The 16,786-nt window shown below is 38.3% G+C and overlaps 1 protein-coding gene across 1 annotated transcript in view; it reads right to left on the reverse strand.

The window, feature by feature from the left end:
- Positions 1-834: 834 nt before the first annotated feature.
- The window catches only part of TXNRD2 (thioredoxin reductase 2), a 33,071-nt gene continuing 17,119 nt past the window's right edge, over positions 835-16,786 (reverse strand). The window contains exons 12-17 of the mRNA XM_064168841.1: positions 12,550-12,686; positions 7,047-7,142; positions 6,659-6,751; positions 5,311-5,382; positions 3,445-3,542; positions 835-1,241 (exon numbers count right to left, since the gene is read on the reverse strand). Coding sequence (XP_064024911.1) covers positions 1,118-1,241; positions 3,445-3,542; positions 5,311-5,382; positions 6,659-6,751; positions 7,047-7,142; positions 12,550-12,686 — 620 coding nt within the window. The 3' untranslated portion in view covers positions 835-1,117. The remainder of the gene's footprint in view (positions 1,242-3,444; positions 3,543-5,310; positions 5,383-6,658; positions 6,752-7,046; positions 7,143-12,549; positions 12,687-16,786) is intronic.

A 16,786-nucleotide genomic window follows, 5' to 3' on the forward strand; every position in this document is an offset into this window, starting at 1 on the left:
AAAAAACCCCTCACTAAGCGGTTCTTTTCTGTGTCAGTTCTGAGCAGGTCTAATTCTTTTCTAGATCACGGTTTAATACAGTTCCCTTCAGTAAAATATTTCATTAAAGCCAGATGTAAAGCCACTCAGATGTAGTATCCAGCTCATCACTGAGAAAATCTTAAAAGCAAACCAGCAAAATTTATCACTCTGTCAGGCAGATTTCCACATTCTGTAAACCAGAAAATGCTGCATGAGTTGGATTATTAAGTGGTTTTGATTCTACTTGTCAGCATTGCTTAAGAGATGGTGCTCAAGGAGTAATTTATGAGATGTGTCAATTTAATTTGCACTGAACTGAGTTAGACATTTCAAAAGCAGGCAAAGAAGTCACTGTAAAACTCAACTCTTTCTTTAGCACCTCTGAGCTCATTCGTTCTCAGCCATCACCATAATGTTATGACCAAGCTGCCAACTGATTAATCCATTGGGATTCATCCAGCAGAAGCACAGCTTCAGTGTATGTGGTTTTCTATTGAATTCCTGTGCATTATAAAAAGCCAAAAAACAAACAAAGATGACTGCTTACCCATTGTTAAACACTCTGGGAATATGTTTCCACTAGTGAGTACAGAGTCTCAGTGTTAAAGACTAGGATCAGCAATGAGATATCCAAGCAGTCAGGAGAAAATATCATCACCAAAATTCAAAGTGAAGCCCTGTCCAATTCCTAGCATCTGTATGAACATTAGGTGGGGTCAAGCCAACTGAGAAACTTGAATGACAACTGTTTAATTTGTAGATGACCTCAGATGTCACTGGCTTCAGTTATATTTATATATATATATATATATATATATATATATATATATATATATAAAACTCCCATTATTCCTTAGTTCTCAGCAAAAGAATAGATAGGGGCACTTCAAAGATTTCTTACAGCAGGACTGCACTGGTTTTAGAACTGTGATGGTGTGAGGACAAGTTGATTGTCTGTGGAAAAACTCTCTACAGGGAGAAGGAGGAAGATTTATGGAACTCAAGCCATTAAAGCTGTTTGAATCCCAAGTGTCCCTTTCCTTTACAACTATATTTTGTGGCTTTTTTTCCTTCTTTCCAGGGATGGTATTTAACCTCAGCAGCCTGTGACTGTAGCATCCAAACCAGAACGCTTTGTGATATGCAGCTTGGTGATTTCTTCAGCACATGTAGGGTGAATGCCAACTGTCTTCATTAGCTGAGGATATGTAGCACCACATCTACAGAAACAAAAAAAAGAGACCCACCAAGTCAAACTTTATTCACTTCAAGTAGCTACAATGTCATAAAAGAAATTCTGCTCTCGTTCGTTTTATCAGGGAGAGGAGCATCACTTATTTTTCAGACAATGCTGCCTATTATTTCTCAGGCACTTACACAACATTTAAATGCCCAGCTTCACAACACTGTCAGGGAGGAAAGAACTGTCATAGCAGCTGAGACAGAGAATTAAGCAATTTGCCCTAAGTCCCGTCTGAGTCTATGGTAAAAACATATGACAAAACTGCAGCCTTCAGCTTTTCTTGTACATACATGTGTGTTTCACTAAGTCTGACTTCAGATGGAAAAACAGACACATACATATGGAGGAAGAAAATCTTAATTAGGACTGTTGGAAACAATCTGCTGAAAGAACACTAGAATATTCTTCCACAACCTTAGACAAAGTGTAGTGGTTACACTGAAATTATCAATGTTACAAGTAAGAGGAAAAAGCCTTTCATTTGAAAACAAACCAAAACCCCACCAAAATCCCTCGTGCTAAAATCCCACTTGCTTAATCCTTTTACTTGTCATAACATTCTTATACTTGATTACTTTCCTTTGAGCTGCTGTTCCTGGCAGACAATGCTGTAAGAGTACTTGAAATGGCCTTAAATTTATGAATTGTTTTAAGCTTTCTAATGAATAAATATTCTCTGCCTCTAAAATGCACAGGAAGAGAGCCATAGATGTTTTCTGGTGTCCCCACCTATATCTAAAAAAAACACTGACAAGCAAAAAAAGTCATTGCTGAGCACAGATGTTACTGGAGTGCTAAGTGGGGAGGGAAGATGGAAAATCATCCTTTGGAGAGGCTGAAGTACGACCTAATATTTTACAAAAGAGAACAGCAACTCTTACAGGAGGTGTCCTACATTAAAAGCTCTGAATTTGTAAAAAGCAATACAAAAATCTGACCTGCTGAAAACCTCTTACTGTGGCTAACGTTTTCATTTCCCTCAGGCAAGGCAGAAAAGCACTCCAGGTCCATGTGCTTCCTTTTCTCTGGTTATTTTGGATAAAACTTCAAAACAATGACATCCTAAAAATGTAGTTCTAGAATCCATACCGCTGGCAATTAATGGACTACAAACATATGTTGAAAATGTGTACCAAGGGTACACTGCAATCAGTGATTTCCAAGATAGCCCTCACGTGATACTTGTGGTCCTGCCTTTTAATCCTTTCTGCTTCTTATTTATGCTTGTCACTCACAATCTTAAGACTGAGACTGCAGTAAAATAGTGATGATATTTAGGAAAATGAATTGACACCACAAATGGGAGTTTTTTCTTCCATTTCAGCCTACTTCCTTCAAAGAGGAGTTAAAAACCATATTTTAGTAATGTAAACACACAAATCAACATTTCTGAATATGTAAATTAGCAATAGGGAAATGCAAAACAAGTAAGCAATAATTGTAGCACATGAGAGGTGCAGCAGCAATTTTCTACTTAACCCAGAATCATTTCTTACTCCTTCAAAGGGAGGACTTCTACATTAAATATTTGAGCAAACCCTTCAATAAGATCAGACCAAAGGTTTACTTACTTGAATAAGTTTATTACTGCTATTAGATAGCTCCAGACAAAAAGTATCTCCTCTGTCCTACCATCCTACAGTTAATCATATTATGGTTAGCTTATACCTCAGAAATCTAAAAAGAAATCACACAAGTCCTTGCTGGCCTCTTGAGGTGCAATAGATGTGCACATTTAAAGATGAGATTAGGAAAGGAAATGCTTGGCCTATGCAAAGAAAGGTTTTTATGAAAAGCACAAACATCCTTTTAAAGAAGTGCCCTGCAAAATGGCACAATGATTTCCTAAGCTGTGCACAGAATGCAAAAGAATCTACACTCTGAGGAAACTAACATCAGTAAATTAGTGTAGCAGTTGATTTTTTTCCTTTAACTGTATCAAGGCAACAAGATATTTTCCTCAGGTCTTCCCTAACTCTATCCAGTGTTGCAGTAACCAAATCCAGTACATCTTAATGAAGAACTGCAGTATTTTTAGTGAAAAATGTGCAATACTACATAAAAGTAACAAAAAGCATGAATTCTTTATAGTGCTGCCAAAACTAGGCAGCTATCTTTTATAATCTTACAATAACTTAAAAAGCAGGCTTTAGAAGCTAGAGACATTCTTTTGCACTTACTTGATTCCAAGAGCAAATCCTTGAATAACTTCGCCTGCGTTTGGGCCAATGAAATGAAGGCCAAGTATTCGTTGCTCTCTCTCTCGTAAGCACACCATCTGAAAACAATACATTACTGAGAGATCTTTTCTTAGAACATTTAAAGATAAGGCATGAAGTTGAATTAAATGAAACTAAATTGCCTCGAGATCCTAGTTCAGCTGTTTATTCCCAGTGTGCCAAGAACTTAGACACTTGCTTCGGTCTTACTGACTTCAATGGGTCTCATGCTCATCCTTAAGCACTTCTCACTATTGAAGCTTTATTAGTGCATTTCTTTCAGACTTCTGGGAGCCACTGACAAGAAGAATCTGTGGCAAATTGAATACTTTGGGTTTTGTCATTTGTCTGAAATCCTCATAATACCTTCTGTAGTCTAGTAACCAGATTATTTGTTTTGACACTGAATGGCCACCTTAGCAATTCTCCAAGTTTGTGCAGCTATCCTCCTCAGCTATTAGCTGTATTTCCAAAGACAACCACTACCAATTATGGGATAATTTGTGCCTTTGTGATACAGGCAGTAAACACAGCAGCATGTTCGGTGAGATACATTTACCACATCAGTCACACAACCTAAAAAGGAGTCAAGCCCTGAAAGCAGCCAAACTAATAAGTATTTGAGAGGGCCTGAGTCACTGCACACTTAACTTTTATTAGAGAACTTAATGAAAACTTTTTAGTTCCTTCAAGGACACTGTCTTTATAATTATGAAAGTAAATCCAATCTTTCCTTGTGTCCTCCCATTAAATCATCACTAATGTAAAATGTTCTGCTATTCAGTAAAGGTTTCCATTGCTTCATTAGGAGTCTCAGGAGCAGCAGCAGCAATCCTCACACAGTACTTTTAAATAGTGAGACATGTAAAAGACAAAATCTCTCTTGCAACTGAATTTGAAACTCTCAAATTTAATGTTTATTCATATATTTTGAGAGTTTAGGAAGGACTATATTCAATATCATCCAACAACTATCATACTATTCTTACTTCACCTTCAAATATCTACTTCCATCAACATAATTTAAAGGAAAAAGCTGAAAAGAAGCAGCATAAGCTTAGCTGCACTCATGCTTGGGAAAGTTAAGGCAAGCTACTAAGGCACTTATACAAATGAGATGTGACAAAATATAGCTAGAAAGCCTGGCTGCAACTGTTGACAATGGATATTATTTACATAACACAACAATAACTACATAATTTGTGATGAACCTACAGAAGTTACTACATTTAGTTCCCTGATACTGAAGATAAGGAAAACTGTAATATATTCTACCAACACTCCACTCCACCTTATCTAACATAAGTAAGTGCATCAAAAATACCTTTAAACACTGAAGGAACTGGATTGCTCTAGGAATTGACATATTGCAAGTCCAACACTTGGGTCTAAACAAGGAGGATTTTGTTTTCATGAGTACTTTCTAGTTTTGTAAGACTCCTGCTTGATTTTTCTGAAGGCAGCATACTGTCCCAAAGAGATGGCAGCTTAAATATTACACATAACTAGTTAAGAACTTTGCTAGCAGAAGCAGAGATTAATTTCTATAGAACTTAGAATATTTCCTAGGACCTTAAAAGCAGTACAAAGATAGTATCAATCAGCAGAATGCCAGCTCTGAAAAATGCAAATATCTGTAAAGCAATTTCAAGATGCAATGGGATACAAAATTAATATTCAACATTTGGAGTTACACTACAGAAAGAACTCTGTCACCAAGAAAAGATCTCACTGATCTTGAGAATTCTTCTGCCAAACAGTCCTCCTTTTAACTTAGAAGGTATGATGCAGCCAGTTTTAAGCAAGATAAAAGCTCACAACACTCACTTTCATATAGCACTGAGTCGCATCTCTTTCAGCCACTGTAAACTCCAAAGGTTTGTAATATGCGTGGTAGACCTGACAGGGAAAACATTAACAATTTATGTTACACCAAGTGGTATCATGTCAAAAAATTGCTCTGTTGGATTATAGTGACTACTATTACTACACATTTATAAGGGTTTTGCAAAAAATTATTTATTTGTAACCTGTTCATAATTTTAAAAAGAAAATATGGAAAAGACAGCAAGAATTTGGCACAAACCTTTCGTAGAGAACCATTAAAAACAAAACTGAAAAGAAAACCATTATGAATAATCATTGTACTCAAGCCAGTGCATCAAAATAAAAGTATTTTGCTTCTTCAAGCTTCTCTCAAAGCTTGTTTGGTGAAAATAAAATCCAGGAACTTTCCATATCTATAATAATGCATATACTATATGTGTGATGAATATATTACAAGTCAACCTTTTGCATTCTGAACAGTAAATGCTTCTTTTTTCATTAATGATTTTGCCTAAGACTCCAAGCTGAACTTGGGTTCCAAAACATACACATTATCAGCATTTCTTTATGGCACATATAATTGTCTATCTTAATCAGGTGAGTAAAACAGTCTTACAGTTAAGTTATATAATTCTAGATAGTAACAGCAGTAGTATAAACTATATTTCAGAATCATAAAAGGGCAATAAAATTAACTGACTGGACATGAGGTAGTGTGCTTGGCTTTTCCACAGCTTACTGAGTCATATGCTGTCTGCTGAGAGGCTTTTTGAGGAGTGAATAAAGGTAGCACAACATAACTTTGCAAGGGTAACTTGTTTGATTTTTTTCTTATGGCATAGTGATTATGAATTCGTTGTGAGTGCCTTAAGCTCGTTCATCGTATCACAGGACTGGATGTGAACATATACAAGATTTCTTCCTCAGTATGCAATGCCCAGATATATCAAGGCATTTTAGCCTTATAGATGTCAGTTCTGTAAGCTCACACTTATCAGTTTGTGTGAATATTTCTGGGGACATCCCAAAAGTTTAGACTGCAGAACCCGACCAGCAACCCTGAGAATTCAAAGGAAAGTTATTTAATGATGCTGCACAGGAGAACTTCCTAGAGCAGCAGCTGGTTTAAAGCTGTTACAGCCTATCAATAATGGAAACTGCTACCTAGTAAGCTTAGCATTCAGCTCCTCCACTACTTTTCAAGTCAGGACTAATTCTGAAGACATCAACTCCAATACTGCAAACAGTATTTTGGGGATCAAAACTTTTGCTTGACAGAACAGCGAAACTTCTGCTTTTTCATAGAGCAACTCTGACACCAGCTACCAAATTAAAAATGCTTTCATACCTCAATATTATCTGATCCATAAAGTTGCACAGCTGCTTCTTCTGACAGGCCAACACAACCATATTCCAAAGGGGTGAAAACTGTAGTAGGTACCTGCTTGCAAGGAAACAGAAAGTGTTACTGTTAAACCAATGTGAAGCAGCTTCAAAGCAGATACAGGGGAGACATTTGCATGCCTAAGCAGTGTAACTATCTCACACATCTACTTTGGTGACTGTCAACGCTGGACTCCAGATGACAAAATGCAATTCCTTTAAGAATCCTTAAAAGCAACAAAAAATAATAACAATAAAAAAACAAAAACCCAAACCAAACCAATTAACCTCCCCCCAAACACCCTAACCATAAGATTTGAGGTTTCTTATTGAAAAAAGAAATAACAACTCACATTGTCATAGTCCATCAGTTCTGAAGACTTGCCAAAAAGACGCTGAGCCAGCAATTTCCCCGCAGCTATTGCTGTGGGTGTTAACTCAGGACGGCCCTAAGAAGAAAGCACAAAGCTTTGCTTCAACTAGAAGAAAAGTAGCATCCAAGGATTTCCCCTGAGACAACAGTCAGAGGAAAGCCAAATCTTTGGAATTCCAGCCGAGTAGCCAGGTCTCCAAGGAGACAAGGCAGTAATAATTTCTGTCCAAACATGCTTTTAAGTCTTTGAGTTTAGTATCTGTCTTAAAAGCAAGGAACAAATACCAGGAATGCATCAAAATCTTGTGTCTTATCATGTCACCCCTTGAAAAGCAGATGATATTCATATGCTAATCATTTACTTCCCCCTTTCTTTCCACAGTAAGTCACTGAGACATTCTTCAGATGATCTGTTTAAAGCAGGAAAAGCCTAATAAAGCAATAGTGGGTTTGTAGTATCAGACCTTTGAAAAAAGTTGTCCATCACATTTTTACACAACAGGCACAAAGGTAGGCACTGTTACTGACTTCCTACATGGGTCCTAGACTGGAGAAGTAGAACACTCTTTTACCAGCACTGCAATCTACAGGTTGAGTTGGTCATTGTCTCAGCCTCTGGTATTAAAGAGTGCCCTGAAAAGTATTGCTTTTGCAAACGCTAACTTTCTGCAAGTGAGAAATGGAAAGATAGCAGGATATGACCAGGACATGCTCCAGTTCAAGCCATGAGTCCTGTCTAGGTACTTTTTATATACATACAGGACTGTGCAGAGTGCCAGAATCCAAATTTTAAGTGCTGGCATAATACCAGTGCATCATCAGAACTCCAGTGCTAGTTTTAAGGAAGCTGGAAGGTTTTGCAAATTAAAGTAAGGCATTTTCAAATGAATTTTCTTGAAGTCTGAGGAAGAACAGTCCATGAAGTTAATAAGAGCTGAGAGACTTCATAAATCTAGTAAAAAAAGTTATTGGAGAGTTTGTCCAAGGAAAAAGGTCACAGATCTAGAAAGAATGAAGTCATAAAGCCATAACTGAAGCACACTTCTGTGAGACAATGCAGAATGCTTTATAAAACTTGTTTTGATTCACACAGCTCCTTTCTAGATACACTTGTCAAGGTCCTTCAAAGCCATACTTGGGAGTAGTTGCACTACCTTCTCAAAAGTAGTTTTCAGCAGAAAATGCAATAAGGATTCCCTACCACACACACATTTAAGTTTTTTAAACTTATTTTTCATGATCCTGAAGTTTTGTAACATTTGTTGGAATTCATTCCTCTTTTCCCAGCTCTGTGTTGCTAGAGAGATTCTGTAGGTGGTATTATTTACCATCTACTTCAGTACACATACCATATCAATTAGCTGCATATTAATTTATGCTTTTATCTGACCCCTTAAATTAAAACTTTCATTGCAAAAAAAAAAAAAAAAAAGGCAACTCTTCAAACATTAGGTCTAACTCAGTAACAGAAACTACAATTCTCCCTGTTAATGAAGACCAACCTTTTTCCCACAGCTCATGACATATCACAAAACCACAAGTCTATCTCTTTTTACCCCTTAAGATCCTTCAAGTCATGGTTTTCCAAATCTAATACTTTGACTTTCAAGTCTGTAAATGTCATTTACCAGATGAAATTTGCCATTTGTTTTTTCTTATACACATTTGCCTGAAACGTGGCTGTCAATCATTTCCGTAGCAGGAAATACAGATGTTGTTTTGGCATTCCAGAAATGAATAGAAGATTGGAACGAGAGATAAAAATTGTGAAAGCACTGCCATGCATTCCATAAAACCCAACTAATTACTAAAACCTCCGTGCAGATAAAGCCCAATTTCTCCTAAACAATGACAGAAAGACCTTCCTTGGTAAATAGTTGAAATGAACATTCGCTTCTCAGTCATGTGTAGAAGCACTCTGCTGATTGTTATGGATAGGAATTGTTCCTAAGAGTCCTCCAATGTATCAGATATTTCAAGGAGATGGCTCCTAAGAGAGTTTAAAAAGCTTTGAAGTAATGTGTATTTGTTCTAACACAACTCTTTTTTTGGTCTTATTTCTATTCAAAGCAGTGTACTGTACATTCCACCTTCTCTACACATCTTTGTTAGAACACCCTTTGAAATAGGTCAGAAGTACAGCAGCATGACCATAAAATAAACCTCCTCCTGAGAGAACTTCTTTATAGTGTGTGCCATGATCTTCAACAACATCATTATTAGAGGAAGAATTTTAACACAGAGAATTCACATCAGCACTATATAAAAATTTAAACTAAAATTCTTGCTTGATCTTCCTTGTCCTGAATTCAGAAGATGAAAACACCTAAATGTAATTTCACTTGTCAGTTGAGACTATTTTGCCAAAGCTAGAAAAACCTCTCTCAAAGACAGATGAACTGACTGACTGGAAGGGCTTTCCCCCCACACTTTTCCCTAAATGAACAGCTTAGAAAACACTAAAATTCCATTTGCCATACATGGGTGCAACAAGACACCCATGCACATAGTTTCCCATTTCTGCCAGCTGAATTAGACTCCCAAATGAAAACAGTCACTCTGAGGGTATCAGCAAACTCTCCCTAGCCCTCTCTCACTCCCTTTCCAGACAGGACACTGAATTAAAACAACAACAACACAGTAGTTCTTATTACTTGTTGCAGTTCAGTATTCATTCAGTGTAGTGAGGTAAAGGGAAGAGGAGGATTTAAGAAGGTAAGAGAAGCAGAATTTTACGGTAGCAAAGAGACTCTGACAAAGATAGAGCAGAATGAAGGAAAATCCTGAGCAGGAACAAGTGAGGAAAAAAAAATAATCTTATGAGGAATCACTGAGGCTCATTCACAGCAAATAAATCCCCTTCCTGTGCTCTTTTGATAGGTCTTGCCCAGAAAGTATCACATGCTAATATCTACAGCTTTGTATTTCTTAGCAGGACGCAGTTCATTCTTCTGTGTGTATCCTTTGAGATGGGCATCAACATAGAACTTTCTTTCACTGCCAGTTGCCATGTCAATGGCATTGATCATCTAAATTCATTCTGCTTTTAAAGATAGATAAAATTAATTGAAGTGTTCAAATCAAACAAACTTTATTGTTTAGCAAATGGAATTACGAGGTTCACCTTGGAGTTGGAAAAGATAAAGGCAACAATTCATTCTCTCTTTAAACTCTCTAAGTGCATGAGTACTACACTGTGATTTAATTATATTGAGCCCATATGCAAATAAAAGCTCAAGAAAGTATTTCTACAGAGCACTGATTTAATCCCCAGTTCTTCTCCACTTGCACAGGGACACAGTATAAAACTCTTTACTCTCTTTAATGCTTACATTTAGAAGTGCCTCTTGAGCAACTCAAGTAAAAAATCTACACTAATAAGGACAAAAGCAGGAAAAGGAAATCCAAATTTTAACAACAAAATGAAAATGGCAAATAAATGAAGACCTGATTTTTTAGATCCAGAGTAGGAAAGAGGAGAGCATCCTGCCTCTAACTTTGTGTTTCTTACTTAACTAAATCCTCAAAGGGCAGAAGACAAAAAGCACCTAAAAGGAAATGACTTGCCCAAAATAACACTGCAGACTGGCAGCAAAATGAGCAGCAGAATCTAAGGACTTGCCAGCTTTGCCTCTAACAACCTTCTTCTTCGATGAAATTAAAAGTTTGGAAAGCAAGAGGCCCATCCAAGGCCAATATCAGGGACAAGCTGGGGAAGTAGGTCATTGAGAGCAGAAAGAGGGCTTCAGGAAATATCCCAGAGCAAAAAGTGACAAATAGAGAGTAAATCTGTACGTGAAGTGAGAAGAAAGGAGAGGAATGGTGCATAATCCCAAACCTCAGAGTGACTGGACAGAGCAGAGAAGCTGTGAGAGTAAGGGGAAAAAATAGCTGAGAAGGAAAGAGTTTTAACACACTTTAAAAGGAAATGGCAAGTCATTCATGTGAAGATGGAGATACACAGGAAGAAACATGTCTGCAGAGAGGGGAAGAGGTCAGGAACGGTCAGGAGATTTATGAAATTTCAGTATCTCTGCCATTTGCAAGGCTATTCCCAAGGCATTATGCAACCTGTTTGATCCCTTCAAGAACTTGGAACACCTGTAACATTTGTAAATTTGAGAGGCATTTAAGAGTTTTTAAACATGGTAGAATAAGAAATCTTTAAAAGGTCCCTCAAATTATCCTATCACCAGTGTTTGGCTACTGCTACAACATTCGTATTTACCAGACTTTTAAATTGGATGCCTTCGCTCTATCAAAACCAATGCTGGTAGGAAGGCATTTGCTTAGTTACATTAAGTTCAACAACAGGTGAAAGAATTCTGTACCTTGCAATGCTCAGCCTCTGTATTCTACATATTTCCCCAAATTTTCAGGAACAGCAGATAGCTGATAAAAACATCCTTCTATAACTGCACAGCTGAGAATGCAGACAAACATTCTATTTAATGAAGTCAACATATTTGAGGATGCTCAACTTACAGTACATAGACTCTAAGTTCTTCTGTAAAGTGAAAATTGAGGGATTGAAAGTATTTGAGTGTCCTTTGATCAAGATGAGACATTCTTATCACAGAAAACTGCAGATTGACAATAAGACTAGAATAAGGCCACAGGGAGGTGGTGGAGTCGTCATCCCTGGGGCAGTTCAAGGCAAGGTTGGACGTGGCACTTGGTGCCATGGTCTAGCCTTGAGCTCTGTGGTAAAGGGTTGGACTTGATGATCTGTGAGGTCTCTTCCAACCTTGGTGATACTGTGTGTGATACTGTGATACTGTGAATTCTGGTTTTGCATCTACAATAAGTAGATTATTTTGCTTAAGTTATAATGTGCCTTTCTTTAACAAAAAAACAAACACCCTCCTCAAACAACCAAAACCAAACCAAAAAGAAAAATCAGTAACACAAGCAATGAACCACCCACCTCATGTTCACCTGGCATAATCATTCACATCTCATGAACAAGTCAATTGCATTCCACAGGAAGATACTTTCATCAGAAGCATTTAGTGTCAGGGAGATGAAATGCTGTCTTGTGGCTAGCCTTAATAAACCCCAACCCATGAAAAACAGAATTACAAAACTTGATGTGGTCATTCCCAGTGTTTTCACCTGCAGAAGGTTAAGATCTGCTTTCACTCAGCACTCACAGGCAGTATGAAGTCATACAATTGAAGTGATAAAAACATTATTAGAAAGATAATTGAAGTGATAAAAACATTATTATTATTAGTCTCTGACCAATGATGCATCCCCTGATAAACATCAGTAATAATCTCTAATGCTGAGATACTTCACAAGATTCATGTGAAGGAAATGACTGACCCAGGTGGCTGGCATAAACACCACAGCTCTGCAAAATGAAAGAGAGCAAAACACCAAGATACATGCTAAAGCGTGACGACATCTGGGGACTAGTTATTAGTCAGGAACAAAGTGGGCTTCCTGTTATTGTAAAATAGTTTATGTAGACTCAGTACCTCTGTTATGTCTCCAATTGCATAGATGTGAGGAACAGAAGTAGCTTCACTGGCATCAACAATGATCTTCCCAGTTTCACCATTAGTTTTCACTCCAACTGCATCCAAATTGAGAGTTTTAGTGTCAGGAGCTCGGCCTTAAGAAAGAAAAACCAAACTCGATATTAAAGAAAGAACTATGGGGAAACTTCAGCAGTGTTAATCTCAAAATCTAACATTGCCCACTGTAGGCTTCCAAGAACTTTGTGCTATTTGATAGTCTAAGCAGAAACATGACAAACCTTATACTAAAAAAGCTGTGAGGGTGGAAGGTATGGATATGAATTTCTTTGTGAAATCAGATCTATTACTATTGCCTTTGATCAGACTCTTTTAGAGGAAGTTATCCGTTAAAAATGTGCAGAACAACATCCACTGGCAACAAAACAAACACACCCCACATGGTTTAATATTTATTGCACTTTCTAAGTTCAGTTTCCTAATGTGGTATGAATCTACATACTACAACTAATCAACCACACTGAACCAGTAACTATTAACTGAATGGTGCTCAGTACTAAACAAACAGACTGCTGGGAATATTTGTGGATAAAAAATATCCATGATTATTTTCAGTATTAAACATTCCCAAAGTCCTCTCTGGTACACTTAAAGTTTTTTTTTTCAGTACACTCAGCTTGAATGAAAAAAAATACTTAGTTCTCAAATCCTTAATGCTGTTATTTATCTCAGACTCTGAATTTGAGCTGTTTCTGTAGAGTTTAGAACTGCTGTTTAAAACAGATTTAAAAAACAAATGAGGTCAAATCTACCCAGCCCAGATTTTATTACAGCTTCTTCTAATGATTTTAAACTACCTCATCTTGTTAAAAATATTTTTGTGGTGTTTTCTGTATAGAGTTACCACTTAGACCACCAAAGTCTTGATTAACACTATACTGTGCTTTCCAGAGAGTATCAAGCAAATTCCTGACCCAGAAACTGGAATCTTACGTTTGAAACATTGGCTAGGAGGTATTTGAAGGGTAGTAAGCATAGTGAAATTAGCAGGTACTCCCCAGATTTGTAGGAACATAGAAACTACTACCCAAATCTATCCAAATTAAGGCAGATTTATAACATTGCATCCATTTTCAGAGGCCCTAAATGAACGTGGCTATCTGCATCTATAGGTCTGCCTTGCGTGAGTCATGACTTTGTTTGATGTTAATAGAGAGCTATAGCAAAGAGAAGCAAAAAGGGAAATGTGTGCTCATTACAAAAACAAGCTCTTTGATGTTAATGTAGGAAATTATTAAACAAAAGGAAAACCTGGCTTGTCAATACAGACCTAATTATATGTAAACATATGATTCACTGCTTTATACATCTGCCATATAGCCAGGCCCCCCAAACAATGTCACATCTGAATGCCTCTGTAAAGACTTCTGTGTATTAATTTCATCTGGTGAAACCAACACTTCCTCTGGGAGTACTGACTGAAGCTGTCGGCACTTGGCTATCTGTCTGTCTTCCCTTCTGTTGTCCCCATGGGATGTTGATCTGCTGTTCCTTCTCTGCCCCCTGCTCCCCAGTCCTGATGCTATCAGGCAACAAAAATAATAAACCTCCAGGACCTTATCTAGGCTCGGATGTGAAACAACTTCCTACCGTTGTATTTCTTTGTGTATTGAGAGTAAAGCCTGGATATTCTGCAAATGGACAACTAATGGGGTTTTCTAGTTTCCCCTTTTTCCTGCCAGGCAGAGCCAAGAGAAAGCTTAGCACGCAATGGCAGGCACTGAAAGAGGAAAAAAAGAAAAACTGTCAATAGAGTAATTTAAAGACCTGTGACAACAACAGCTGAGTTTATCAAACCTGCAGGATAACACTTAACCTTTCCATTCCAGTCTATTTTAACATGTGCGCTGCTCGGTATTAACAGCTAACTTACAGAAAATGTGGTGCTACTCACAGTAAAGTTTCTCTCCCAGCTTTTCTTGCCTAAATATTATTTCTGAAAGCAAATACAAAACTTTAAAAACTTGAAGTTTTATTGGCCTTCAGCCCCATGCTGGCTTACCTCCACAAGCCAGAATTGCAGTCACTGATCTTGCCTCATCTCAAATTCAGTAATTTAGGTTAATGCTTATCCAGTGTGTCTTGGTAAGCTTTAATGTCAAAGTCAGGAAATTCTGATATTTCCCAGCTTTCTTTTACTTGTATTATAGAATCAGTTCTCACCATTTCTGAGAAATATGGAATCAGAAGGACATTCCTTTCACACCTGTAACTCCTAAGCTTTTGCCATTTACAGCTTCAAGACAGCATGACTTTACATCTTATTTCTAAGATTCAGAGGCCAATAAAAAGCTATATCAAATCCCACCAGGGACACAACACAGAGATGGTTCCCTCTGTTCCTTGCTTCCCCTAAAGCCAGCAGACATGCTTCTAGTTTGAAAACGTCTTCTGCCCTGGAACTGCCTCAGAACAAGGAGTGTATGACTGAATAGGGCACAAGACTAGATTTAGTTGTTAGTCAGAGCAGCAAGACATCGTGCCAGACATCTAGAAGAAAAGCAGTGATTGAAATCTGACCCTTAAAATACTTGCATGCCTCTTGCACTTTTAGAATCACATCATAAGCTCATGTTTAATACAGTAACAACATAGCTGTGAAAAGCCCACAGGTCTCTGCTTGAAGGGCCTGCATCCAATCTCTTTTAACTTCCAGAGAAGGGCCATGAAGATGCTCAGAGGGCTGCAGCACCTCCTATGAGGACAGACTGAAAGAGTTGGGGCTGTTCAGCCTGGAGAGGAGAAGGCTCCCATGTGACCTTACTGTGACCTTCCAGTATCTGAAGGGAGCCTACAAAAAAGCTGGGGAGAGACTTTTCAGGCCATCAGGGAGTGATGGGACTGGAGGGAATGGAGCAAAGCTGGAGGTGGGGAGATTCAGGCTGGACTGAGGAGGAAGTTGTTGAGCATGAGAGTGGTGAGAGCCTGGAATGGGTTGCCTGGGGAAGTGTTTAAGGCCAGGCTGGATGGGGCTCTGAGCAGCCTGCTCTAAGGTAGGGTGTCCCTGCCCATGGCAGGGGGGTTGGAACTAGATGATCCTTGTGGTCCCTCCCAGCCCTGACTGATTCTATGATTCTAAATAGTTTTTGATCTGTTTTTGCAAAAGCTGTTAGCTTTTACAACAAGTATTTGATTTGGCTTCCTACAGGGGCTGCCAGCCAGCTTAGCCACAGAGAGTGACAAGAGAGCGGTTAAAGCACCCATCTCGGATATGTGCTAGGCTGCTTATGCTGCGATGCATTTCTGCCACACCACCTGCTAAGGGCCTTTGTAAATCACAGCTGACAAAGAGTAAGGTGAAGGCAATCAGGCACCTTCAGGTGCAGGACCTTCAACACTAGAGACTGAAACAGCTGAACTGAGAAGAAACCACAGGAATAGGCATAGTCAAGTGAGCAGCAGCAAATGAGTGACGGCACTCTCTTGCATAAAGTAAGATTTCCCAAGGTGATAAAGGTGCAGCTGACAGCAGAATTTTATAATGGGTCTTCTGCAGTTTCATAACCTCAAAGCTGGAATGTCTGTTTACTGCCCAGCATTTGAAAAAGCCAAGCTAGAGTTAACCAAGCCTTTTATTTTCAGGCATGACGCTGCAGATGGCTCTTGGGAGGATAGTGCAGGTTGACAGGATGGTTCTTATGGCATAAAACATGAGCCAGAGTCTTCTCCACTTCTTACCCACACGCTGGTATTCTGACACAGTGCTTCATCACTTTATCCATTCTGATCTTGGTTTGACCTCAATAAAAACCTCATCGATGTTCCCAGCCTCGGAACTCTCTCTCATCTTGTTTTGGGTACCTGACACTCCTCAAATTAGTTCTTTCCTGGTTCAAATGCCTTCTCAAAACCCACAAGGTGTTCACTACAATACAGCCAGCTGATGATGACTAAAGATCAATTCAGTATAGTTAATGTTCAATTACAAGAAAATATCAGCTAAACTAAGATTAAGCAAGGTAAAAAAACAGGTTTGGGACCCTGGCCACATTGACAGCAGCAAGCACTGATTTTACAAGGATGTTTCTGAACATTTCATTCATTACTGAAACCTTTCAGCATGCCTGCAACAACCTGAAAAACATCTGACCCAAAGTCTGTGCTAGGGTAGTGATTCTTTGCCAAGCCTGATAAGCTATACTGTGTTCTGTGGCACTGACTAGTAGTAGTTACTACA

This window comes from Pogoniulus pusillus, chromosome 30 (genome assembly GCF_015220805.1).
Source record: "Pogoniulus pusillus isolate bPogPus1 chromosome 30, bPogPus1.pri, whole genome shotgun sequence".
Taxonomy (NCBI): Eukaryota; Metazoa; Chordata; class Aves; order Piciformes; family Lybiidae; genus Pogoniulus; species Pogoniulus pusillus.